Source organism: Kogia breviceps, chromosome 15, assembly GCF_026419965.1.
Source record: "Kogia breviceps isolate mKogBre1 chromosome 15, mKogBre1 haplotype 1, whole genome shotgun sequence".
Taxonomy (NCBI): domain Eukaryota; kingdom Metazoa; phylum Chordata; class Mammalia; order Artiodactyla; family Physeteridae; genus Kogia; species Kogia breviceps.
In genome coordinates this window covers 80,755,461-80,783,125 of record NC_081324.1, presented here as the reverse complement: position 1 = coordinate 80,783,125, position 27,665 = coordinate 80,755,461, and the positions used below count along the sequence as shown (strand labels likewise).

General features: G+C 41.7%; 1 protein-coding gene across 24 annotated transcripts in view; it reads right to left on the bottom strand.

Annotated features, from left to right (window-relative positions):
• The window catches only part of ATXN2 (ataxin 2), a 135,824-nt gene extending 108,745 nt beyond the window's left edge, over positions 1–27,079 (bottom strand). For 14 of the 24 annotated variants that reach the window (XR_010836769.1, XR_010836768.1, XR_010836770.1 and 11 more), the window contains exon 1: positions 26,348–26,923. Coding sequence is in view for 17 of the 24 variants with exons in the window: in XM_059040798.2 (XP_058896781.2) it covers positions 26,348–26,589 (242 nt within the window). In the remaining 7 variants the exon portion in view is untranslated. Of the gene's footprint in view, positions 1–25,232; positions 25,254–25,716; positions 25,743–26,347 lie in introns of those variants that run through there. The other 10 variants (XR_010836771.1, XM_067014739.1, XM_067014744.1 and 7 more) reach the window with 7 other exon arrangements.
• Between the last annotated feature and the right edge of the window lie 586 nt (positions 27,080–27,665).

Below are 27,665 nucleotides of genomic sequence, written 5' to 3'. Positions count from 1 at the left end.
TCAGGAAGAAATACAAAATATGAACAGACCAATCACAAGCACTGAAATTGAAACTGCCATTAAAAATCTTCCAACAGGGCTTCCCTGGGGGCGCAGTGGTTGAGAGTCCGCCTGCCAATGCAGGGGACATGGGTTCGTGCCCTGGTCCAGGAAGATCCCACATGCTGTGGAGCGGCTGGACCCGTGAGCCATGGCTGATAAGCCTGCGTTGTCCGGAACCTGTGCTCCGCAATGGGAGAGGCCACAACAGTGAGAGGCCCACATCCCACCAAAAAAAAAAAAAAAAAAAAAATCTTCCAACAAACAAAAGCCCAGGACCAGATGGCTTCACAGGTGAATTCTATCAAACATTTAGAGAAGAGCTAACACCTATCCTTCTCAAACTCTTCCAAAATATAGCAGAGGGAGGAACACTCCCAAACTCATTCTATGAGGCCACCATCACCCTGATACCAAAACCAGACAAAGATGTCACAAAGAAAGAAAACTACAGGCCAATATCACTGATGAACATAGATGTAAAAATCCTCAACAAAATACTAGCAAACAGAATCCAACAGCACATAAAAAGGATCATACACCATGATCAAGTGGGCTTTATTCCAGGAATGCAAGGATTCTTCAATATACGCAAATCAATCAACGTGATACACCATATTAACAAACTGAAGGAGAAAAACCATATGATCATCTCAATAGATGCAGAGAAAGTGTTCGACACAATTCAACACCCATTTATGATAAAAACACTGGAGAAAGTAGGCACAGAGGGAACTTTCCTCAACATAATAAAAGCCATATATGACAGACCCACAGCCAACATTGTCCTCAATGGTGAAAAACTGAAAGCATTTCCACTAAGATCAGGAGCAAGACAAGGTTGCCCACTCTTACCACTCTTATTCAACATAGTTTTGGAAGTTTTAGCCACAGCAATCAGAGAAGAAAAAGAAATAAAAGGAATCCAAATAGGAAAAGAAGAAGTAAAGCTGTCACTGTTTGCAGATGACATAATACTATACATAGAGAATCCTAAAGATGTTACCAGAAAACTACTAGAGCTAATCAATGAATCTGGTAAAGTAGCAGGATACAAAATTAATGCACAGAAATCTCTGGCATTTCTATACACTAATGATGAAAAATGTGAAAGTGAAATTCAGAAAACACTCCCATTTACCACTGCAACAAAAAGAATAAAATATCTAGGAATAAACCTACCTAAGGAGACAAAAGACCTGTATGCAGATAATTATAAGACACTGATGAAAGAAATCAAAGATGATACAAATAGATGGAGATATATACCATGTTCTTGGATTGGAAGAATCAACACTGTGAAAATGACTCTACTACCCAAAGCAACCTACAGATTCAATGCAATCCCTATCAAACTACCAATGGCATTTTTCACAGAACTACAAAAAAAATTTCACAATTTGTATGGAAACACAAAAGACCCCGAATAGCCAAAGCAATCTTGAGAACAAAAAATGGAGCTGGAGGAATCAGGCTCCCTGACTTCAGACTATACTACAAAGCTACAGTCATTAAGACAGTATGGTACTGGCACAAAAACAGAAATATAGATCAATGGAACAGGACAGAAAGCCCAGAGATAAACCCACGCACATATGGTCACCTTATCTTTGATGAAGGAGGCAAGAATATACAATGGAGAAAAGACAGCCTCTTCAATAAGTGGTGCTGGGAAAACTGGACAGGTACATGTAAAAGTATGAGATTAGAACACTCCCTAACACCATACACAAAAATAAGCTCAAAATGGATTAAAGACCTAAATGTAAGGCCAGAAACTATCAAACTCTTAGAAGAAAACAGAGGCAGAACACTCTATGACATAAATCACAGCAAGATCCTTTTTGACCCACCTCCTAGAGAAATGGTAAATAAAACAAAAATAAACAAATGGGACCTAATGAAACTTAAAAGCTTTTGCACAGCAAAGGAAACCATAAACAAGATGAAAAGACAACCCTCAGAATGGGAGAAAATATTTGCAAATGAAGCCAACTGACAAAGGATTTATCTCCAAAATTTACAAGCAGCTCAATATCAAAAAAAAAACCGACCTAATCCAAAAATGGGCAGAAGACCTAAATAGACATTTTCCAAAGATATACAGATTGCCAACAAACACATGAAAGAATGCTCAACATCATTAATCATTAGAGAAATGCAAATCAAAACTACAATGAGATATAATCTCACACCGGTCAAAATGGCCATCAACAAAAAATCTAGAAACAATAAATGCTGGAGAAGGTGTGGAGAAAAGGGAACACTCTTGCACTGTTGGTGGGAATGTAAATTGATACAGCCACTATGGAGAACAGTATGGAGGTTCCTTAAAACACTACAAACAGAACTACGATACAACCCCGCAATCCCACTACTGGGCATATACTCTGAGAAAACCATAATTCAAAAAGAGTCATGTACCAAAATGTTCACTGCAGCTCTATTTACAATAGCCAGGAGATGGAAGCAACCTAAGTGTCCATCATCGGATGAATGGATAAAGAAGATGTGGCACATATATACAATGGAGTATTACTCAGCTATAAAAAGAAATGAAATTGAGTTATTTGTAGTGAGGTGGATGGACCTACAGTCTGTCATACAGAGTGAAGTAACTCAGAAAGAGAAAAACAAATACCGTATGCTAACACATATATATGGAATCTAACTAAAAAAGAAAAAAGAAAAAAGGTCATGAAGAACCTAGGGGTAAGATGGGAATGGAGACACAGACCTACCAGAGAATGGACTTGAGGATGTGGGGAGGGGGAAGGGTAGGTTGTGACAAAGTGAGAGAGTGGCATGGACTTATATACACTACCAAACATAGAATAGATAGCTAGTGGGAAGCAGCCGCATAACACAGGGAGATCAGCTAGGTGCTTTGTAACCACCTAGAGGGGTGGGATAGGGAGGATGGGAGGGAGGGAGACGCAAGAGGGAAGAGATATGGGAACACGTGTATATGTACAACTGATTCACTTTGTTATAAAGCAGAAACTAACCATTGTAAAACAATTATACTCCAATAAAGATGTTTAAAAAAAAACCTATACTCCAATAAAGAATTTTTTCAAAGACACTGTTAAGAAAATAAAAAGCCAATCCCCAGACAAGGAAGTATTTGCAAAATATGTCTGATAATGGACTTCTACCCAGACTATACAAAAAGCTTATTAATAAGAAAAATAGCCTGGACTTCCCTGGTGGCACAGTGGTTAAGAATTTTCCTGACAATGTAGGGGTCACGGGTTCGATCCCTGGTCCGGGAAGATCCCACATGCCGCGGGGCAACTAAGCCCGTGCGCCACAACTACTGAGTCTGTGCTCTAGAGCCCACGACCCACAACTACCGAAGCCAGTGCGCCTAGAGCCCACGCTCTGCATCAAGAGAAGCCACCGCAATAAGAAGCCCATGCACTACAATGAAGAATAGCCCCCACTCTCCACAACTAGAGAAAGCCCATATGCAGTTATAAAGACCCAACGCAGCCATAAATAAATAAATATTTATTTTTTAAAAAAGACAGCCCAATAAATGGGCAAAAAAGGCTTATACAGTCATTTAACCAAATAAGATTTAATTAAAGACTGACAATACCAACTGCTAGTGAGGATACCAAGAAGCTGAAACTCTCATACACTGCTGGTGGAAATGGAAAATAGTACAGCCATTTTGGAAAAGAGTTTGGCAGTCTGTTATAAAGTTTAACATACTTTTAAAACCCAGCAATCCCATTCCTAGGTAATTATACAAGAGGGATGAATATGAATGTTAGTAGCTAGTTTATTCATAATAACTGAAAACAACCCAAATGTCCACTACCTAGTGAATGAATACACGAACTGTGATAGCATATCCTTAACAATGGAATACTTCTCAGTTATAAAGTTATAAATTACTGACACATGCTACACACAACATGGATGAATTTCAAAAGCATTGTGCTTACTGACTAAGCAGAAGCCAGACAAAAGCTACATAATCCATGACTCCATCTACATGACATTCTGGAAAGGCACTACAGATGTAGAAATCAGATCAATGATTCTAAGGGCTGAGGGTCAAGGGAGGGGATTTCATTAATATAAAGGCACAAGAGGGAACTTTATAAGGTAGTATATCTTAATTGTGTTATTGACAACATGACTATACATTTGTCAAAACTAAAAGAACTTTACACTAAACAGGATGAGTTTACTGTATGTAAATTATACCTCAAAAAACCTGCCGGGCTTCCCTGGTGGCGCAGTGGCGCAGTCCGCCTGCCGATGCAGGGGACACGGGTTCGTGCCCTGGTCCAGGAAGATCCCACATGCCGCGAAGCGGCTAGGCCCGTGAGCCATGGCCGCTGAGCCTGCGCGTCCGGATCCTGTGCTCCGCAACGGGAGAGGCCACAGCAGTGAGAGGCCCGTGTACCGAAAAAAAAAAAAAAAAAACTGCCACACACACCCCCAAACTAAAAGCATATCCAAAGAAACCCTAAAACTTAAACTTAAAAAAAAAATTGAGGGACTTCCCTGGTGGGTGCAGTGGTTAAGAATCCACCTGCCAATGCACGGGACACAGGTTCGATCCCTGGTCCAGGAAGATCCGACATGCCACAGGGCAACTAAGCCGGTGCACCACAACTACTGAGCCTGCGCTCTAGAGCCCACATGCTGCAACTACTGAGCCTGCAATGCTGCAACTTCTATAGCCTGTGCGCCTAGAGCCCGTGCTCTGCAACGAGAAGCCACTGCAGTGAGAAGCCCATGCACCACAACGACGACCCAAACACAGCCAAAAATAAATAAATATAGCATTAAAAAAAATTGAAATTGATGGTGGGTAAATTATAACCAAATAAATGTGAAGTGAAAAATTCATTATATATACACTTTAAATTGGTGAATTTTACTGTATGTTAATTATACCTCAGTAAAGGAGTTTTGTTTTTCTTTTAAGAGACAAAAAGGAAAACCTGAACTAATGGGACATTAAAAAATAGTAAGGAATTAATGTTAATTTTTTAAAATGTGATAATGGTTTCCATTCTCTTAGATACTATACTGAAATATTCACAGAAGAGATGTCATGATGTCATGAATTGCTTCAAAATAATCTAGGGAGGCTAGAGTAATCAAGACAGTATGGTAGTGGCATAAGGACAGACATACAGATCAATGAAACAGCATTAACTGTCCAGAAATAACCTCTTACATTTACGGTCAACTGATTTTTGAGAAAAGTGCCAGGACAATTCAGTGGAGAAAGATTAGTATTTTCACAATAGTGCTGGGACAACTGGATATCCACCTGCAAAAGAATGTATCTGGACCCCTACTGCATATCATATATAAAAATTAACTCAAAATGAATTAAAGATGTAAATGTAAGAGCTAAAACTATAAAATTCTTAAGACAAAAAACATGAGAATAAATCTTCAATGGATTTGGCAATGGATTCTTAGATATGACAATAAACGCACAAACAACAGATGAAAAAAATAGATAAACGGGACTTGAGATCAAGATTTAAAACTCTTTTTTTGCTGCAAAGGACGACATCAATACACCGAGAGCAAAAGAAACAAGTAAGAAGGAACTGTGGATAAATTATAAAGATTTCAGACATTCCCTGACTAAGGGAAACCAAAAGCACTAGGACGCCAGAGTGCAGTGCTTAAAAACAGAGAGCATGCTAAAACGCGAAGGGCCAGTTTTCAGACAACTCTATTTCAAATCTTGGCTCAGCCACTTACTGTGACCCCAGAAAGGTTATTACTTAACCACTGTGGCCCCCAGTTTGCTTATCTGTAAAATGGAAATAATAAGAAAGGTCACAACGTTGTTGAAGATCAAATAATACGCAAAAGATACACGTTCATTTGGTCAAAATTTATTACAACTTATATTGTACTCTTTAAAATGTGGGATTTACACCTCATTAAGGTTGTAAAATTTAAAAACAAAGAGTCTGGCAAAGAGGAAGCACTAAAAAATTGCGGCTTTTTAAAACTTTACATTTAACAGATATTTACTGACTAAAGCAAGATGAACACAGCCTTGCCTTCAATCTGCTTACACTTCAAAGGTTATGTCTAGGACACAAAATTAAAAACATGTTTTCAGGGCTTCCCTGGTGGCGCAGTGGTTGAGAGTCCACCTGCCGATGCAGGGGACACGGGTTCATGCCCCAGTCCGGGAAGATCCCACATGCCGCGGAGCGGCTAGGCCCGTGAGCCATGGTCGCTGAGCCTGCACGTCTGGAGCCTGCGCTCCGCAACGGAAGAGGCCACAACAGTGAGAGGCCCGCATACCGCAAAAATAAATAAATAAATAATTTTATATATATATATATATATATATATATAAATATAAACAAGAGCACACCTGATAACTGCGACACATTAAATAATCTAAGAATAAAATTCACTTCCATTATTGTTTCAAAATTTGTGGTGGGGCCAGGGGCGGGGCAGGGGAACAAATGCAATTTCTATTGGTACTGCCAACAGACAATGTAATTGAAAAACTGTTTACTTTTTCATTTTTCACCATTCTGGTCATGTGTCACCACTTTTCAACACGGCACCTATATATGTCATTTACCATTTTCTACAACTATTTGAACAAGCCTGGGTGACAAATGTACACAGTCAAAATACTTCATTGATCCAAATTTCTAGAACCAGACTACTTGTATGGATACAACTGATATTCTTTGGCATAGTAAGAATACTACATACCTCAAACTCCCTTCCAGTAGAGTTGTAATAATGTTGTTCCCCCAAATATTCACATGGCTGACTGCTTGTTATTTAGATATCACCTCCTCAGAGAGGCTTACCCAGACCAACCCATCAAAAGTAGCTCCCCAACTACTATTATATCACTCTGTTTTAGTACTTAAGTAACTAATACTTAGTATATTACAGCACTTAATAACTGAAATTTTGTTTATTACATGTTCCTTTATTTTCTTTCTGTCTCTGTCCATCCCTCACCTCCAGAATATACACCTCATGAGGGCAAACACTTCTGTCTCATTCACCAGAGTGCCCAGGACTTATGAACAGACCCTGGCACAAAGTAAGTACTCTGAATTGTTGAATAAATTAAGTACATAGTATAATTTATGTGAATTATGATAAATATTGACTAATTCAATTTCTCTTTATAGTACAAAAAAACTACAGCTGTCAAGAGAAAGGATAATTAACTAAAAACTAGAAATCTAATTCCAGTTCTTCAAGTTAACTCAATTAGATGAGTCATTTTGTTCTTCCCATTTCAGTCTCTTTATTAGAAAGGGAAATTCTATAACTAATACTTATTGAATAACTACTTCCTCACTGAAAAGGTGAGTCAAACAAGATGGCAGTAGGGAGCAGGTCATGACAACCCAAACATAGTAAAAAGTGAGAGTCTTTTTAGCAAACTGAGGGATGGCAACTCTGAATTCACACAGAATAACCGCCAAATTAATGCAGCCACATAATCATCTAGAATCAATGTTTCAAGAACCATCCCCACAAGAACTTATTTCAGTTTGCTGCAAACTCCTTGGGTTCAAATTCTGGCCCTATCACTTCCTAGCTCTGTGACCTTAACCCTCATGACTTCAGCTCTTTGTGTCTTAATTTCAAGATCTACAAAATGGTGACAAAAATAGTACATTCTCAAAAAAACAAATAAATAATACCTCTCATTAGGTTGTGAAAATTAAATGACATTCCATATAGACAACTTGGCTTAAGAACAATGCCTGGCACATTATTAACTGCTTAATAATTGTTAGCTAATACAATTATTTTCCTCATATTACAGCACACACTAAAATTGTGCAGCGGGGGGTGGGGGGGACAACTCTTCAAATGAAGTTTTACTTCGAGGAAGGAATAAGGGGGCTTGGCCATAAAGTCATGCACAATTAGATACGACCTAGACATACCAAAAGCTCCAGAAGACTCGGATAAAAAGGAATCTTGGGTGCTCAAGTCCAGTGCTGTCCAAAAGAACTTTCTATAATGAATTAAAAAAAAAAAAAGTTCTATATCCATGCTGCCCAATATGGTAGCCACTAGTTATATGTGGTGGCTGAGCACTTGAAATATGGCTAGTGTGACTGAGGAGCTGATTTTTAAAAAATTTTAATTAGCTTAATTCTAAATGTAAATAGCAGGACTTCCCTGGAGGTCCAAAGGTTAAGACTCCACGCTTCCACTGCAGGGGGCACGGGCTGGATCCCTGGTGGGGAAACTAAGATACTGCATGCCGTGTGGTGCAGCCAAAAATAAATTAATTAATCAAATTTAAAATGCAGGCCACATTAAAAAAATTTTTTTAATGTAAATAGCCAGATGTGGATGGATAGTGGCTACCACACTGGACAGTGCAGTTCCAGTCCTCTCTTTGAACTTCTCCAGGAGTAGGTGCTATCTACCTTCCAAAGCATCCATCCCCTCTAATATACACCAAGAGTGCTTCCTTATAGTGAACTCTACTCTCTCTCCCAATGGTTTTACCCACTGGTCATTAATCTTTCCTAGGGCCTCAAAACAGCTTCACTCCCCTTTCAAAAGACTACAAGTGATAATGGGGAAGAGGGGAATAAGGGGAAACGAGATGAATCACTCACTGATAACCACTGAAACTGAGTGACAGATACATATAGGCTCATAAAACTATTCTATTTTTATCTATGTTGAAATTTTCTATTTAAAAATTGTTATTAAAAAAATTCTCGGGGCTTCCCTGGTGGCGCAGTGGTTGAGAGTCCACCTGCCGATGCAGAGGACGTGGGTTCGTGCCCCGGTCCGGGAAGATCCCACATGCCGTGGAGCGGCTGGGCCCGTGAGCCATGGCCGCTGAGCCTGCGCGTCTGGAGGCTGTGCTCCGCAACGGGAGAGGCCACAACGAGAGGGCCGCGTATCGCAAAAAAAAAAAAAAAAAAAAATTCTCTTTAGCATTTATTTCAAGCTCATTTCGTTTCTTCTCTAACTACAAGGGCTTCCAAATCTGTCTCCCTGCTTTCAATACTTACTTCCTCCAATTCTTCGACCACACTATGAACCAAATTTTTCAACCCACCACCATGTTTACAAGCATCTCTGTAATTTGGCACAAACCTTTCCCTGCCTCGAACTTCCTCTTCTCTTCCATGGTCTCATTGGAAACTGCTTATCATTCTTAAGATCCATCTCAATACTCACCACTTTCTTTACCACCCACCCAAAGCAGTCATTTACTCACTTCTCAGTGCTACCAGTTTATACTACCTGCATCCTGCCGTCCCCCACTACACTCACTGGTTAACTTGGAAGCAGAGATGCTTCATTCATCTTTTAACTATCCCATTCTGATAGCTTCAAACGTTTACTAAATTAATCAACAGTATGCATACAAGCTCAACAAAATGTTAAACTGTGTCTACTAATACAGCATTACCCCAAACCCATCAACAAGCAGTTTTCAGCCTTAATTTGCTCAGGTAGTTTTTACTGATTTTCTTTTTCTTAACTTATTTATTTTTGGCTGAGTTGGGTCTTCACTGCTGCACACGGACTTTTCTCTAGTGGTGGGCAAGAGGGGGCTACTCTTTATTGCAGTGCACAGGCTTCTCACTGCAGTGGCTCCTCTTGTGGTGGAGCACGGGCTCTAGGCACATGGGCTCCAGCAGTTGCGGCACATGTGCTCAGTAGTTGTGGCCCACGGGCTCTAGAGCACGGGCTCAGTAGTTGACGGGCACAGGCCTAGCTGCTCTGCAGCATGTGGAATCTTCCCGGACCAGGGATCGAACCCATGTCCCCTGCATTAGGCAGGCGGATTCTTAACCACTGAACCACCAGGGAAGCCCTTTACTGACTTTCAAACATACTAACAGTAACAGCTGAAAGTTACTGAGCACTTACCACGTGCCAAGCATTGATTTAAGCACTTTACACATATAATTCATTTAATCCTCATCACCCCCATTTCAGAGGAAGAAACTCAAGCACAAGTGAAATAACCTGCTGTAAGCCACTAAGTAAGAAAAAGCCTAGGGTGCTAAATAAATTGTGTGCAACTCTGGACAAGTCATTTTAAGTTCCTGCTCCTGTCCAAAATAAAGCGGATGAGTCATGATGATCTCAAATGCAAGCTTCCAATTCTAAAATTCAGATTTGGGGGAGGAGTATAGGATGCCACATAGAAGGAACACCATCTTGTGAAAAGAAATAGTAACTTTAGACATTCACCATAAAATTGAGGGAAAATGTGAATCTTTTTATTCTTGTAGTTTAGAGCAAGCTACTATGAAAAAACATGGAACATGTTCTCAAATAACAAAGCTAACATATGGGACAAGCTAAGTTCTACAAGAGTTAATAAAAAGAAAAATAAATGAGAATTAGCTTTATGGAAGATCTGAAGTAGATCTTAGAGGATAAGTATGAGGATGTGGAAAAGGAGAATACTGATGGAAGAGCAGGAGGGCAGGCAGTAGAGGCTGAGTTTGATACCTGCAGAGGCAATGAGAAAAGGAGACCATGTTGACTTAAATGGAGGTCATATTTTAAAGAATTGATGGAAAACATGACCGGAAAGATAAAATGGGGTTGGCAAATGTCCATGGTCCTGTGGCCTGTTTTTATATGGCTCAGAGCTAAGAATGCTTTTTACATTTAAAAAGTTTTTTTTAAATGGAAGAATATGCAAAAAAACTACATGTGGCCTGCAAGGCCTAAAAGATTTATTATTTGGCTCTTTACAGAAGACATTTGCCAACCTCTGGGTTAGATCATGGAAAGCCTTGAGAACGAAAAGGAACTTATGCTTGGGAATAGGATGATTTTTGAGCAGAGGGGTTACCCAAAAGAAGTAGAGTTTAAATCTAATAGCAAAAGGAAGGCTAGGTTAAACAGGTGGGCAAAATTAATGTGTTGCAAAATTTAAGAATAAAATAGGGACTTCCCTGGTGGCCCAGTGGGTGAGACTCTGCACTCGCAATGAAGGGGGACCAGGTACGATCCCTGGTCGGGGAACTAGATCCCACATGCCGCAACTAAGAGTCCACATGCCGCAACTAAGACCCAGCACAGCCAAAATAATAAATAAATAAATATCTTTAAAAAAAGAATAAAATGTATGATTGCCTAACATGATTGTCCGGCCCATAGAAATAACTGCAGCATAGCCAGGAACTTCCCTAAAGCCACAAAATATAGGAATCATTTCTTCAACTATTTAATCCCTTCTCTTTGGAGGACTAATGTGTGCTGCTGAAGTCTTACTCAGTGTATTTTTCTAGCCCTAGGGCTGTATAGCCTACAACTTGACTAAGACAGGGAGAGTGGAGAAGTGGGTTCTAGCACTCTAATTCTCCTACAGAAACATCGTTAAGTGGTGTTGGAATTCTTAGATCAAGCCAAAAATGCCTTCTTAACCCACAATACAATACGCTACTACTTTGTTCAAATTAATTATGGGTAACAACTATCTGATAAAATAGGTGCAGAAAACTAGCCACATTTATAACATTGTTTACAAATTTTAAAATAAAAATCTTAAGCTTCTGGAACCAGATTCATTAATAAATAGAACTGCCAGGATTAAGGCATGGGTAGTAGAAGCCATTTTATGGCTCACAATAATGACTGAATTGTTTTCTTCGTTGATTTTCATCTGCTTTTGTTTTGCCATGGAGCTTAACTAGAAGCACTGGAGCACAGTTACTAAAAAGCAAAAGCTCTCAAGTCTTACAGGGTTAGAATCTCAGCTTCATCGCTTCCTAGCCCTTTGACCCTGGGCAAGTTCCTTAATTTCTCTGAAGTGCCATTCCCTCATCTTTAAAATGGATATGGCACTACCAACCTGACAGGCTGGGCTGTTGTAAGGATTAAAGGATATATAAGTAATGCACTTGGCACAGTTCCCGAAACCTAACAGGCACAAAATAAATGGTAACCATCATTATATAAACAGCTCTCCACAAACTGTTTTCACATTATACATACATATCTAAACTTTTTTTCTTCAGAAAAATGGCTTCCACTTGGCTCAGAAATGCTAGTTTTTTCTAACTTGTTTTAACACAGGAAAAAAGGTGTTAATAATAAATAAGAATTCTCATTTATTCTCTAACCTTTTAGATTGGGTTAAAACTAATGCAGATTTCCCATATAACATTTACAGACTATGAATAACTAAATTCCGTATCTGTCACAAATGCAAATTCCTCATTTTCTTTTCCACTTTTCATCCTAAGGAGACTGTTGACTTAACATTCCTCCACCCAGGGAAGCTAGTGACTCAGGTTTTTGGTCAATTACAGTAAGAAACTAATTGTAACATTCCTTAAATCCATCACCAGTTTTCTTCTAGTCTCACTTGCATACACCTTTTCAGAGATCCTAAGTACAACAAGAGTAAGTCATTCCGTCTCTGCCACTTTCTAGCTGAGTACAGTTAAAACAGGTCACTTAGCATCTCTGGGCCTTAGCTTCCTCATGGGTAAAATGGGATGGGGCGACAGATTATCTAACAGGACTGTGTGATAATCAAATGAGAAAGAAAGTATATATATTATATATATGTAAAATGTATGTATATGCCCTAGCAGAACAAGCTCATGGTGGGTCCACTCAAATACAGTTTTCCCTCTCCCTTTCAAGTATGACCCTAGTCAGCTTTCACAAGCTTAGACCAGGAGGCTTCTCAAACATACTGATTTCTGTGACTAGTGAGTGGCTATCCCAAAAGCATTGAAAGGAATAAGTCCCTTAGCAACATACTAGACTACTCTCGTAAGAGGATCTATCTTCTGATAAAGCAGTAAGCTTTTTTCCCCCTTCATCTAAAAGACTTCCCATACTGTGTAAGATAGAAGCATGCTAAGCATTAGTAATAAGGGGAAGCAGAGGTGTGAACTTTCTGCCTTGTCTCCCCTACTAGTACGTAAGCTCCAGGAAGGGAGAGACCTCATCTGGCTTGTTCACCACTGTGTCCCCAGAGCCTGGCAAACAGGAGGTGCTCAAAAAGTTTAACTATGGTATGCCTATAAAATAAATGCCATGTTCCATTTGAGACGACAACTTTTCCTTGGCAGGGTAAACACGTCTGCTTAATAATGAGACCAGTGTTCATGCAGTTAATAAAGAATTTACCACTTGCTAAGTATACAAAGTGGTACAAAGCACTCGTCCCTGTCCTCAAGATGTTCTAAATCTAGAAGGCAGGGAATGCAAATACAGAAGCTCCTTTACTTTCAAACAAGTTAGATCCCAAGTACTGATAGTTTCTCATCACCAAAGATGATAAACAAATGGCAAACAAGCACATGAAAAGATGTTCAATATCATTAGGCGTAAGGAAATGCAGATTCAAACCACAATGAAATACCACTGCACAGCCACTAGAACGGCTGAAATTAAAAACTAGCATACTGGGCTTCCCTGGTGGCGCAGTGGTTGCGAGTCCGCCTGCTGATGCAGGGGACACGGGTTCGTGCCCAGGTTTGGGAAGATGCCACATGCCGCAGGGCGGCGGGGCCCGTGAGCCATGGCCGCTGAGCCTCCGCGTCCGGAGCCTGTGCTCCGCAACGGGAGAGGCCACAACAGTGAGAGGCCCGCGTACCGCAAAAAATAAAATAAAATAAAATAAAATAAAAACTAGCATACTAAGTGTTGCCAAGAAATTAGAGCAATTCGAAATCAGTTACTTTAGCAAACAGTTTCGCAATTATTTTTAAAATTAAATTAACATGTGCCATACAACATAGCAATTCCATTTCTAGGTATTTAATCAAGAGAAATGAAATTGTTATGACCACACAAAACCTGTACATCAATATTCACAGCAGCATTATTTGTATTAGCCCCAAACTGCTAACAACTTAAAAGTGCATCACCTGATAAACAAACATTGTACACGCACACAATGGAATACTACTCAGCAAGAAAAAAAGAAGAAACTGTTAACATTCAGTAACATGAATGAATCTCAAAGCATTACGTTACAGGAGAGAAGCCAAACACAAAAGGCTGTATACTGTATAATACCATGTATATGACATTCTAGAAAAGACAAAACTAAAATGTTAGGAAACAGATCGGTGATTACCAGGTTTGGAGAAAGGGGACTGACTGAAAAGAGACACAAGGAAAATTTATGGGATGATACTCTGATTGTGGTGGTGGTATAAGACTGTACATTTTTCAAAACTCAAGAACTATACACTAAAAGGGGTAAACTTTACTTTTTGTAAATTATATTTCAATACGTCTAATTAAAATACAATCTATCCCAATAACTGTCTAGCAATTTAAGCTAAATCACGGCACACTGAACAATGAAATTTTTAAAGTTTCCTCTGTACCTCCACGTGATCCTAAGTCCAAAATGGACAGGAGGAAGTTTGAACGCTTATAGACCCAATATATGAACATTCTATTTGGCATCTTTTCCCAAGAGACAACCTCTTAATAATCTTTTCCAATGTCACTGGAGATGCCTAAAGTACTGTGAACCTGTAACACTGTTTGTAGGTCTTGACAAAAATTTCAGCAATAGCATTTTAACTACCTTAGCCTTCTCCCAAATTAACACCACTAGCTGCAAACTTCCAAGTTTTTCCATTTCATCCACTAATTCTCCTTATCTTTTGCTGATTATTACTGACTAAATATGCATGGTACTTTTTGCTCTCTGTCCTTCAGAATAATTCATCCCATCCCAAGCCATCATTTTCCTACTACTTATAATTTTTAAAAATCTTTCATTTCTACCATAATTAAGTCATTTCTTCTGACTGGCACTATCAGTACTCACTGCTGCTGCACGTTTTGAAAATGACAGCTTTAACAACGATAAACTAAACTCAAACACAGTAAACACATAGAGAATTTTAAAATGACAAGAATGGTTGACTGAAAAATGACCATAAACCACCCCCAAAAAGGAAAAAACAAAACCACAAAAGGCCATCTGTCGGTGGGATGAACCCACTTTTTATCTGTGGTGTAGCTCTGCTCCTAATCTCAGAGTTCATCCTAAGGAGAAAGTTTGTAAGTGGAGGAGTTGCTGCACTTAAATGCAAGACACTGTACATTGGAGGGACTTCCCTGGTGGCGCAGTGGTTAAGAATCCGCCTGCCTAATGCAGGGGACACGGGTTCGAGCCCTGGTCCGGGAAGATCTCACATGCTGCAGAGCATCTAAGCCCATATGCCACAACTACTGAGCCTGCGCTCTAGAGCCCGTGAGCCCCAACTACTGAGCCCACGTGCCACAACCACTGAAGCCCGCACACCTAGAGGCCGTGCTCTGCAACAAGAGAAGCCACCGTAATAAGAAGCCTTGCACCGCAACGAAGAGTAGCCCCTGCTGACAGCAACTAGAGAAAGCCCGCGCACAGCAACAAAGACTCAACGCAGCCAAAATAAATAAATAAATAAATAATAAATTTATGGGGGGGAAAAAAGACATACATTGAATGCCACAGGAATGATACTTGCCAAAAATTACAGGGGCACAGGAAGAATCCCATTTTCCTAAGGTAAATATGGTGAGAGACTGTGCAAGAAAAGATCTGTGCTAAGCCTTCAAAAACCTATGCTTAAGAGGACAAGATGACTAGATTGACATAATTTGATTTATTCTGGAGAATACAGTATGCACAGTCTGTGGACGGACTTGACTAAAACTATTCATGAATAGTCTCGATTTGATTCAGCTAGTAATGAGAGCCACTAAAAGTTTCTTAATAGAAACAGTACACAATGAAAGATGTTTGGGGGAGATTTTTTTTTTGCCAGGGGCAGGGTGGGGGGGGGATTCTTATGGCTATAGAGTATATAGGAAGTATCTAGGCATAAAGAGACCAATCAGAAAGTTTGCTAAGCTACACTCAGCAAATCCCTCTGAAGCCCATGATAAAGACTCAACCCACCCCCTTTCTCTATCTACATCTCTTCTCTTAAAGCCAAACGAAATCTCAGAATCCTCCAAACAACACAACAATCAATCATAATTACCAGATAAAGTAAAACCTATTTGCCAGCTAGGTTAAAGATTAAGAAAGCATAGTCACAGAGGAAAGGAATGCCTGGTAGAAACAGGGGAACTTCATTTTGGATTCAAGTTCCTAAGTTAAAAGGACTAAAGAGACACTCTTCCACTTAAATGTGACAGAAAACAAAAAACAGCAGAGTAGGGGACTTCCCTGGTGGCGCAGTGGTTAGGAAATCTGCCTGCCAATGCAGGGGACATGGGTTCGAGCCCTGGTCCGGGAAGATTCCACATGCTGTGGAACGGCTAGGCCCATGCGCCACAGCTACTGAGCCTGTGCTCTGGAGCCCGTGAGACACAACTACTGAGCCTGAGTGCCACAATTACTGAGCCCGCATGCCATAACTACTGAAGCCCGACTGCCTAGAGCCCATGCTCCACAACAAGAGAACCACCGCAGTGAGAAGCCCACTCACTGCAACGAGGAGTGGCCCCAGCTCACCGCAACTAGAGAAAGCCCGTGTGCAGCAATGAAGACCCAACACAGCCAAAAATAAATAATAAATAAATAAAATTTTTTTAAAAAATAGCAGAGTAGACCCTTTGCTAATTGAAATACTTAGAAAATTTTTTTCTGGATAGGTGGATCTTTTCTTAGATTACTAAATGAGTATCAAATTTTGAAAATAAGTCTTAAGAAACATATTACAAAGAAGAGGGAACAAGATTCCAAAGCCAGCTATGCAGCCAATGATGATCGGGGAACTTTGGCAAATAATCTCTGTGGCCTTAGTTTCCTCATCAGTAAAGAGAATGAGAAGTAAATACTCACCAGAGCCACCTCCAACTCCAGATCTGTATAATTCTAAAACACTGAGGGAATTCCCTGGCAGTGGGTACAACTGCACGCTTTCATTGCCAAGGGCCCAAGCTCAATCCCTGGTCAGGGAACTAAGATCGCACAAGCCGCATGGTGAGCCAAAACAAATAAAATACTCAGAGCTTAATATGTGTCAAGAATGACATGTAATAAAAATTTAGTATCTCACTTTTTAAAGAAGGTATTACTTCCCCCTTTTAATAAGTACAGAAACTGAGCCTGAGAGTAACTTGCCCATTCATTCATTCAAACATCTGACCACTTACTAAGTGCCAAGTACTGTTCCAGGAGACTGGGATACAATCGTGAACAAAATGAAGTTCCTGCCCTCACAGAGCTTAAATTTTAGTCACCAGGGGGTGAATCCCAATTCTAGCCCAGACTGGGGTTACCAGATAAAATAAAGGATACCCAGTCAAATTTGAAATTCAGATAAATAATAATTTTGTTCCATGCAATTTGGGACCTCTTTATACCAAAAAACCAGTCGGAGTTTATCAGAAATGCAAGTTGGGGGGGAAGGGGGAATAAATTATGAGTTTGTGAGTTTTAACCTATATACACTGTTATACATAAAATAGATAACTGAAAAGGACTAACTGTACACAGCACAGGGAACTATACTCAATATTCTGTAATAACCTATAAGGGAAAAGAATCTGAAAAAGAATATATGTCTGAATCACTGTGCCATACACCTAAAACTAATACAACACTGTAAATCAACTATACTTAAAAAAAAATGCAAGTTTAACTGGGCATCCTGTATTTTTATTTGCTAAATCTGGCAACCCTAGCGTAGAAAAAAACTGCAAAACCCTGCCTCAATCCTTTTATTGTATCTTGGTGCCTCTAAATCAGTGACTTTGACTACACCAATGAAAAATTACAGTTTAAATTGCAACACAGTATATATACATTACAGAAGTTCCTTAAAACAATTCTTACCCTTAAAATGCAATGCACTGTAATATCTTCTAGTTTTTTCATTTTTTCTAAAAATGCTTGTCATGACCCACTAAAGTGATTTTACAATCTACTAAGGGGTCATCACCTAACCTTTGAAAAATTACTTCTTTGAAAGATATGAAAAACAATTTAACCTTGTCTTATGAATCACCATTATGAGCACATCAATTAAACATATTATGTCATAAAATAGTAATGCCTCTGGGGTCTACTAAGGCATGGAGCTATACACTTATAGCCTCTGATGGTAAACTTTTCAGCTCTTGTGTTTTTTTATAGTTTTCCCATCTCTTAACTTTCTATCATACTATTATTACTTCTCATCGCTACCAGTGTGTTTGCCCCTAAAAGTTTTACCTTTCTACTTGCTGGCAGTCTGTAAATCAAAAAAGCAAGCTAAGCAGAATCACATACAAAGTGAAAAAGGCCCCAATGCGCTCCCCTTTCTGTAATCTGCACAAGCTTCAACCTTAAGTTTTTTTCTCTACCTGATTTTCAAGTGTGTTTCAGGAATGAAAAAGAGGTAACTACACAAGGTCCACAAAAAATGTTTATGAGCCCCAAAAGAAGAATGCACGATTTGATTCAAAAACCAGCCTTTTCTTTGTTTAAAACTAAAACTGGGACTTCCCTCGTGGTCCAGTGGCTAAGACTCCACGCTCCCAGGGCTGGCGGCCCAGGTTCCATCCCTGGTCAGGGAACTAGATCCCACATGCATGTCGCAACTAAAGATCCCACATGCCACAATGAAGATCCCCTGTGCCATAACTAAGATGCGGCAGAGCCAAATAAGTAAATAAACTTTTAAAAATAAATAAAATTTAAAAATAAATAAAAATAAAACTATAATCAAGATACTCTATTTACAATAATTATTGCTAAGAGTATCTTTTAACATATGGCTTATAAAAAGCAATATGAACATAAAGTGGCAATCAAAAATATTTGACCTTGACAACACTGTTAAAGTCCCTCTCAAGGTAATACTTTCAAGAGGACAACATTCTAAAGTTCTGAAACTCTTAATAAAAATAAACCACATACCACAAACTGGTGAGAAGTACAAAGACTCCATTACAGCATACCGTTTTATCCAGTTCCCAAAATGCATTTAGCTACTAATCATGGCATGAAATTGTTATTGTATGGCCACCTGACTCAATTTCAAGGCTTAAAGTACAAGCAATCTACATAAGTATTATTTTAAATTAAAGGGAATTTCAAATTTTCACATGAATACAACTGCAAATAATTTTTAGCAAATAAAACCTAAGGTTAATAGTTGTGGCAAACTTTCATAAACCCCCCCAGATCCACAACAATACTAAACAATTACAACTAACAAAACCAAGGACTTCACATTTAAGCAGATTTCACACCACATATGTACAAAATTATATATATTTTTTTAAAAGATAAGGAACTAGACCTTTTATTTTATCCAGCCAAACTCAAGGTTACAAAAGCTATCCTGAAGGGCAAGGACTGTCTGTGGCTGTGTCGTCTTTAAAATACAAAGCAGGATCTATTTATTTGTTTATTTATTTGGCTGCACTGGGTTTTAGCTGCAGTGCGCACGTGGGACCTAGTTCCCTGACCAGGGATGGAACCCAGGTCCCAGGCATTGGGAGCTCAGGGCCTTAGACGCTGGACAACCGGGGAAGTCCCACACAGTATGATCTTGTTTACCTCTGTGTTTATTTAAAGGGAAGGATGTAACGAAATTCTACAAATATGTTGCTTTGGGCAAGTCCCCTCATCTCTCAAAGCTTAAAATTTTTTCCCTTCTAAGACTTTGTTATTTTGTTATGCTCTAAAATTCTACAGTTTTAGGGAAAAAATAAATCTTTAAAAAGAAAATATAGGGTTTCCCTGGTGGTGCAGTGGTTGAGAGTCCGCCTGCTAATGCAGGGGACACGGGTTTGTGCCCCGGTCCAGGAAGATCCCACATGCTGAGGAGCGGCTGGGCCCATGAGCCATGGCCGCTGAGCCTGCGCGTCCGGAGCCTGTGCTCCGCAACGCGAGAGGCCACAACAGTGAGAGGCCCGCGTACCGCAAAAAAAAAAAAGAAAAAAAAGAAAATATATGCTCTTGAATCCAAAACAGTAGGTACCATATGATCTCAGTTTCACAGTCTTTAAAAATGTTCACCAAATTTCTAACAGTGGTTATCTCAAAGGAAAGACTGTGGGAGATTTTAATTCTAAAGGAGTTAGGGCTTTTTTTTAAAAAAAAAAAATTCTGTGCACTCTTCTACATTAAGTTTTTTTTTTTTTTTTTTTTTTTTTGTGGTACGCGGGCCTCTCACTGTTGTGGCCTCTCCCCTTGCAGAGCGCAGGCTCCGGACGCACAGGCTCAGCGGCCATGGCTCACGGGCCCAGCCGCTCCGCGGCACGTGGGATCCTCCCGGACCGGGGCACGAACCCGTATCCCCTGCATCGGCAGGCGGACTCAACCACTGCGCCACCAGGGAAGCCCCTACATTAAGTATTTAAAGCATACTGTTTTTCAAATTATAAAAGACAGAACTTTCAAATACAAATGAGGTAATACTTACACAAAGACTTTCTCACTGATTAATTCGAAGAAAGAATCTGTTTTGGACACTGGTTTAAGTATAGTTCTTATCTCTATTATAAAATAAGCAGTGTGGACCACATTCTATACATGTCTGTATGCCCCAAAGTGTTAAATTTCACACACACACACACACACACACACACACACACACACACACACACACATATAAAAGAAATTAGTTTTGAGTAGAAAACTATACTTTAAAGATATAAAAAAAACATTAAGATATAGGTCAACCTGTTTCTAATCATGAGTAATGTTAGTAAAGTTATGGGATCAAAAGTGTCTACATTACAAATTCTAGATTTAGGTGCTACAATCTTTCAAAAGCTTGATACAAGCTTTATATTCACTGATGAGTAAATTTTCTGATGAACACTCTCCCCCATCCCCTTTTTTTCCCCTTTTGGCCATCCTGCGGCATGAGGGATCCTAGTGCCCCAACCAGGGATAGAACCCGTGCCCCCTGCATTGGAAGCACAGTCTTAACCACTGGACTGCCAGGGAAGTCCCAACACATCCTTATTTTTGAAATCTAACATCTAAGGAGGCAAAAAGACCTCAAGAGGAAAGAGCAATCTACTTTTATTTTAATGACACTCTTGCTAAAAAATATGGACCTCTTAAATCTCGGTATGGTTAACACTCACAGATGACCCAGATAGGCTTTAAAAAAAAAAAAAAAAAAAAAAAAAAAAAAAAAAAAAGGCAAGTACTTCCAATTAAAAAAATACAGTAGCAGGTAGGCCTGTTAGTAAACTGTATCTCCACTGAATTCACAATCATTTGAAATAGCTACAAAGAGAGAGTTTTGTTTACACTTAACTCTTTAAAATGATATCAAAATACTATTATCTAGCCAAAATAGAAAATTACAATTCTAGGGAAAAAATCTTATAAAAACTTAAAATCCTTTTCAAGGTAAACACTTTGCAATGGTGAAAATAAGTACTAACACAGCTGTATCTATTTAGACAAAAAAAAAAAACACTCCTTAAAGCTGAAACATATGGCTATTAAATAGCTATGACATGAGTTAACATCTCCTGTGTTAAAGTATAGAAACAGATTTACATTTAACCAAAAATGAAACACCATGACTGATACCATGCAATGCACTGACTTTTCAAAATGCAAAATCTTTAAGCAACTATAGGCTTACTTTTACCTTTGTCAAAGATAAGCAATTTGTTGTAGGTTTTTGCTCAATCTTAAACAGCGCATTTTTGCTGTACACCTGAAACTAACACAACATTGTAAATCAACTATATTCCAATAAAATTTTTTTAAAGTATATTTTCTTTAGGTACTTGGGATGAAAATTAAACTGATTAGGTAAAATTAAAAAGCCCAATAGAAACAGAAAAAGGTACCTCTTTTAACAGCCATCTATATAGTTTACCTGTGGATTAATTTCAAATTTGACTATCATCAATACCCACATAAAAGAATGAATTAGCAAGGGATGATGCAGTTCAAACCTTATAAATTACAATTGGGGCCATATGGTTAATTAATGTAGCTTAAAAGCAAATGGCTAACTACCTCACATTCAAAACTTTGCTCAAATGTTATCTCTTCAAGAGGCCTCTGCTAACCCATTTAAAACTGTAACCCACTCCCTTCCCCCACACTCCCATATCATATCCTTGATCTGCTCTCCTCTAATCCTATGGCTCTTAACTAATACATACAGTTTGCTAATTTAATGTCTCATTTATTGTCTGGTTCCTCACAATGGAATGTAAACAACTGAAGGGCAGCTATCTTTCCTTTTATTCATTAATATATCCCAAACACCTACCTCTTCATTGTACACAGATTTTCAATAAATTATGTACTGAATGAATGTAGTTTCTTTTTAGGCTCTTCTATAAGGAACTTAATTTAAAGAGACAAAAACCTCACCAATATTTAACTGGAAGCATGATGAACAGCTGCAATGCCTTAAGAGAAAGAAACAGTCAAAGTACTAAGCTGAAAATTACTAAGAAAGTTTTCATTCACAATCCTGTATCCAAAGAAATTCTAATACTGTATTATTTTAAGGTCTGGAATACAGTAATAGGATTATAAACCTGTATCTACATCTATCTATCTATCTATGGATACATACACATGCAACACACATATATATATATTTTAACAGGGAAGGGAACATGGAACAGAAAGAGATATGGCTTAATCAGTGATAATTCCCAATAGTGCTATGAAATTCCAAAAACGTACCAAAAAATAATTTGATCTTATACTAGCAGCTAATAAAAAATACTTTTAGATGAACGAGGAAGGTTAACCAAAAACAAAACAAAGTTTTAGAATAAGTTCCTCAGGACTGTCATTCCTCTACTTAGTAGAAGTATCAGCACAATAGATACAGCATGTATCCTCATTAGTATTAACAGTTACAGTTTTCAAATCACATTATTTAATTAAATCCTCAGAGAAACCAAACTGAAAGATAAACAGGTAACTAATAAAAGCACTTAATTATGTATGCACTTGACAATACATGCAACTTTTCCCTTCAAAATCCCCCAAAGTGTTTGACAAACTACAAAAAACCGTTATATAAAAGAGCCACCTTTTCAGCACTGGAAACTAACACAAGTCTCCTGTAGAGTATTATGGCACAGCTAGCAAGAGTCATGAAAAACTTGAAGCCCTCTGACCTAGTAAAACCACTCCTGGGAACTTTCTCTAAGGAAATAATTAGACTGAAGCAAAAAGCTCTCAGTATAAAGATGTTTACTGCACCACCATCTATACTAGCAAAAATGTGGAAACCCAAATCCCCACAATAGAATGGTTAAGCAGAAACTTTAAAAAGAAAATTTATAATGCAGTGCTAAGAAGAAAAAAGCTGAACACAAAATAACATACACAATCACTAAAACTACATAAAAATCAAAGCGGCAAAAGTAAGAATTGGATTAAGTAAAATTATGTTCACACTTTAACACTGTGCTTACATTAATCTAAGAGAAAACAGCCACCTTCTAAAGCGTATGACAAAGACAATAAATTTTTGAAAGCCATGAAAACCCACTATTTACAACAAAAAAATCAAATATGATGAAATGTTGTATTATTTAAAGCAGACATGTGAATTTCTAGACTTTCAAGAATATTTTACTGTCTCTAAACATGGCAAACCCAATGCTGCATTTTTTTTATTCACCTTTGGTCCCAGAAACACATTTGAACTGATCATACACACAAGCATAAGTGAAGAAACTCTAGAAAGTGTAATTGGTTTATAAAGAACCCAGTAACGGTGATTCAAAATGTAAAAGAATTCTACAAGTACGTTAACTAAAGAACGTGTACAAGGACAAAATTTCACACTATATGAATCCAATACATTAAACGAAACTTCACATATTCATCAAAAAGAATAAGGGCTACATACAATTTATGACTCAAAGAAAAGAACTTAAAGCAAGCAAGAATATAAATTAATCTTAAATGTTTGTGAAGTCTCAAGGAACAAAAAAGACCTGTGGTATTAAAACATTCCAAATATTTTTGATCACTCAAGCCACTATGGAACAAATTCTCTAATTTTTAAGCCTAAGGAAAACTGATGCAATCTAAAAGCCTTAGTTTTCATTTTTAATTATTTAAACAAGTTGAATATATCTGCCAGATTTCTATCTGATCCCAAAAAGGAAAAAACAGTGCATCCTTCTTTATAAAAATTATATTTAAATTTTTTCCAAATTTTTTTTTTTTTTTTTTTTTACTATGGATGCCACTGGAAAAGGGGAATTGAAGTTACAGAACAGTATGTGGACAACGCTGGGAAAATAAGCACTTCATTTGAACTAGTTTTGATAGGTAGCAACTGTAGATGCTTCAAAGGTGAAACTGGGAGTGGGGGGCGGGGGAGAGGGGGTAGGGTAGAAGTCAAGAAAACCAATGTTCCTGACTGTCCCACACTGAAGGCAGAATTCCTTAAAAAACCAGCTCTGGGGCCTCCCTGGTGGCCCAGTGGTTAAGAATCTGCCTGCCAATGCAGGGGACACGGGTTCGAGCCCTGGTCGGGGAACTAAGATGCCACACGCTGCGAAGCAACTAAGCCCGTGCGCCACAACTACTGAGCCTGCGCTCTACAGCCCGAGAGCCACAACTACTGAAGCCCGTGCGCCTAGAGCCCGCGCTCCGCAACAAGAGAAGCCACCGCAATGGGAAGCCCGGCACCGCAAGGAAGAGTAGCTCCCGCTCACTGCAACTAGAGAAAGCCCGCGCCCGCGCGCTGCAAAAATAAAATAAATAAAATTTTAAAATTTATTTTAAAAAAATCAGCTCTGAATCATCTTGATGGATAAGTTATCCTGCCATAAATGATAATTCTTTGGAAAGGGACTGCTAAAAACCTGTTTTCAAAAAGAAAAAGAAAAAGCGAAAACTCTGCATCACAAAATACGCTTATCCCACCACCTGCTAAAGCCAGGAGGTCTACTTAAGGAGAACTCTCATCACCGAGCCTGCCAACCCCGCCTAGGCCTAAGGGGAGGCACGGTGCCGGCAACACGGATGGGCTCGGGGCACAGGGGAAGTGGACTGGCCTGCCCTTGGTGATCTCTGGCGGCACTCCTCAAGTTAAGGACACTGGCCACAACGGAATGCAATCTATTGACATTTGCTGCCCCGTCTGAACACTAAGCATTTTCTTAGTTCGCGAAATGCGGACAACCCCCACTCCCCCCACGCACCCCGCACCAGGCCTCCAGAGCCAGACCCGGTCGGTTGAGGCGACGTGAGCCCCCCAGTCTGTACCACAAACCTGGGTCAGAGGGAAGTGGGGGAGGCGACGCAAGTAAACACCGCATTTCTGCCTTCCGGAACCCCACCGTGCCTCCAGCTGACATCCCTCTACTCTGGAAATTTATAAATCGGGGCAAGCACTGGGGAAAAACACACAGCGTGCCCGCCCCCTGCCGCCAACACCCGCTACGTCCCCGGTCCGGCCTGAGCTTCTGCCGCGCGCCTGGGGCCGGCCCTCGCCCACCACTATTCAAAGGCGCTTTCTCCTCCGCGGCCTCGGAACAGCAATGCGGCTCGGCCGCCACCCGCGCCAGAGAGGCCTTGCGGGGGAAGAAGGGAGGCCGGGAGGGGGGTCGGGCACTCCCCCATCCCTTCCGCACGTGGGGGAGGGCAGAACGCTGCGGGAAACTGCACAGAGCCCCACGATTCCCGGGGAGCTCTGGAGCCCCCGCCGCCGCCTCAGACTTAAATGGGAAGGGGTGCGGGAGTCACTGCCCACCCACCTCCACCCGGTCCTTCGATCTCTCCCTGGGCAGGGAAGGGCGTGGGTAAGGAGACTGCACAGACCCTCCTGACTCCAGCTGAGACTGTGGCTGCCCCTTTAACAGGCGGGGGGGGACGACACTGCCCTAACTTTCCCCCCTCCCTCGTTATTCCCAAACGGGAGAGTTGGCAAGTTTCGGGAAACAACCTAAACCTAAAGACCCTTCCACGTTAATATTTAAAGGATGTGGGAGCGCTGCCCAAGCATCTCCCCCACTGGGGGCGGAGGAGCCTTAAAGAAGGTGATCGAGGGCTGACAATCGCAGAGACCTGTGAAGCCTCCCGAACACTTAAATGGAGAGGGGGAGGCTGCCGAGTCCTTCCATCTTGACCGTTTGGGAGAGGGGGTGGGGATGTTGCAGGAGGATGGACACCGCCTGACATTCCCAGAGGGATTCCGCGGCGCCCCCTCACCCTACCGCACCAGGCTCTAGACGCGAGCGCCACCCTCACTAAAGGCCCCCAGCCCACCCCGCCCCCCAGCCCAGGCAGTCACGGGGCGGGGACCACGGTGCGGGCCGCGGGGGAGGGGACGCGAGGCCCGGGCTGGTCCAGGCCCCTAAGCGTAGGGGGCTGGGGCGCGACACCCACCTGCCCAGGCCCGGCCGCCCGCCGCCTGCGCTCGCCGCCGCCGCCACCGAGGAGGAGGAGGAGGAGGAGGAGGAGGTGGAGGAGGAGGAGGAGGAAGCCGCGGCCGAGGACGACGAGATTGAGGAAGAGGACGGCGACGGCGCGGCGGCGGGCGACGTGAGAAGGCCGCCGCCACCGCCGGGCTTGCGGGCATTGGCGGCCGCGGGCTGCTGCTGCTGCTGCTGCTGGGGCTTCAGCGACATGGTGAGGGGCCCATACACCGGCCCGCACGCCGGGCGGGGACAGCCAGGAGCCGGGCGCGCCGAGGAGACACCGGAGCGCGGCGGGGACGCGCGGGCGCCGAGCGGGGAGGCGCGGGGAGGCGCGGCGGGGGGGGCACCCGGGCCGGCGAGGGGGAGAAGGAGGACGACGAAAGGGCGGGGAGGCCCGCGGAAACCGAGGAGCCGCCGGGAGCCGGGCCGGGGCGCGCCACCGCCGTTGCCGTTGCTACCAAAACAGTCTGAGGCGGAGGGAGGCGAGCGTTGCCCGGAGGGAGGGGGGCCGGGGCCGGGCGGGGGAGGGGCGGCGGAGGGATACGGTGTCGGAGCCCCGCCGCTGCCGCCGCCCCGCCCGCCCAGCCGCGCCGGCCGCGGGAGCGAGCGCCGCCTGGGCCACCTGGCCGCGGCGAAGCGACGAGGCTCGATGGCCGCCGCGGGGCCCCGAGGAGCTGCGGCCGCCGAGCGCATCGGGGGTCGGGCACACAGAGGTGCCGCGTGGCGACGCCGGGTGGGCGCGGAGGTGCGGAATGGGGACTCTTTACCGGAAGTCGGAAGGGTCGGGCGGAAGCAGAACGTGAGGCGGCACCGGGGCAGGGAGGGACACGTGAGGAGCGGGCGCCGCGCAGGGCCGCGTTCGCTGGGGTCGGGTGAGGGCCCGGCGGCGGCCAGCCCTGCCCGGATCCGCCCTCTTCGAGGCGGGTCTGCCCTTCGGAGAGGGAGTGTCTGTGTTCGCCTGCAGGACCGGCCTAGTGTAGAGAACCCAAACGCGGTGGTTCTGGGCGCCCCTCACCCGCGCAGCGTTCGCCGTTCTCAGGCTGCTAGGAGAATCCGTGTTTGCCCCACCTGATGCAACTTCGAAAATGGACTGCAAGTGTCTTCAGGGCGGAGACTGTCTTGCTACATATAAAGCACCTGGAACACAAGCCTCCCATAGTTTTCTTTGTATCCCCGGCACCTGGCACACAGTAGGCTCTCACTGTGTCAGCCGGGTGTCAAAGACAGGCCGTCCTGTCTTTCCTTGCCAAGACCAACAGGGTAGGAATCGAACAACCTCCCGGGGC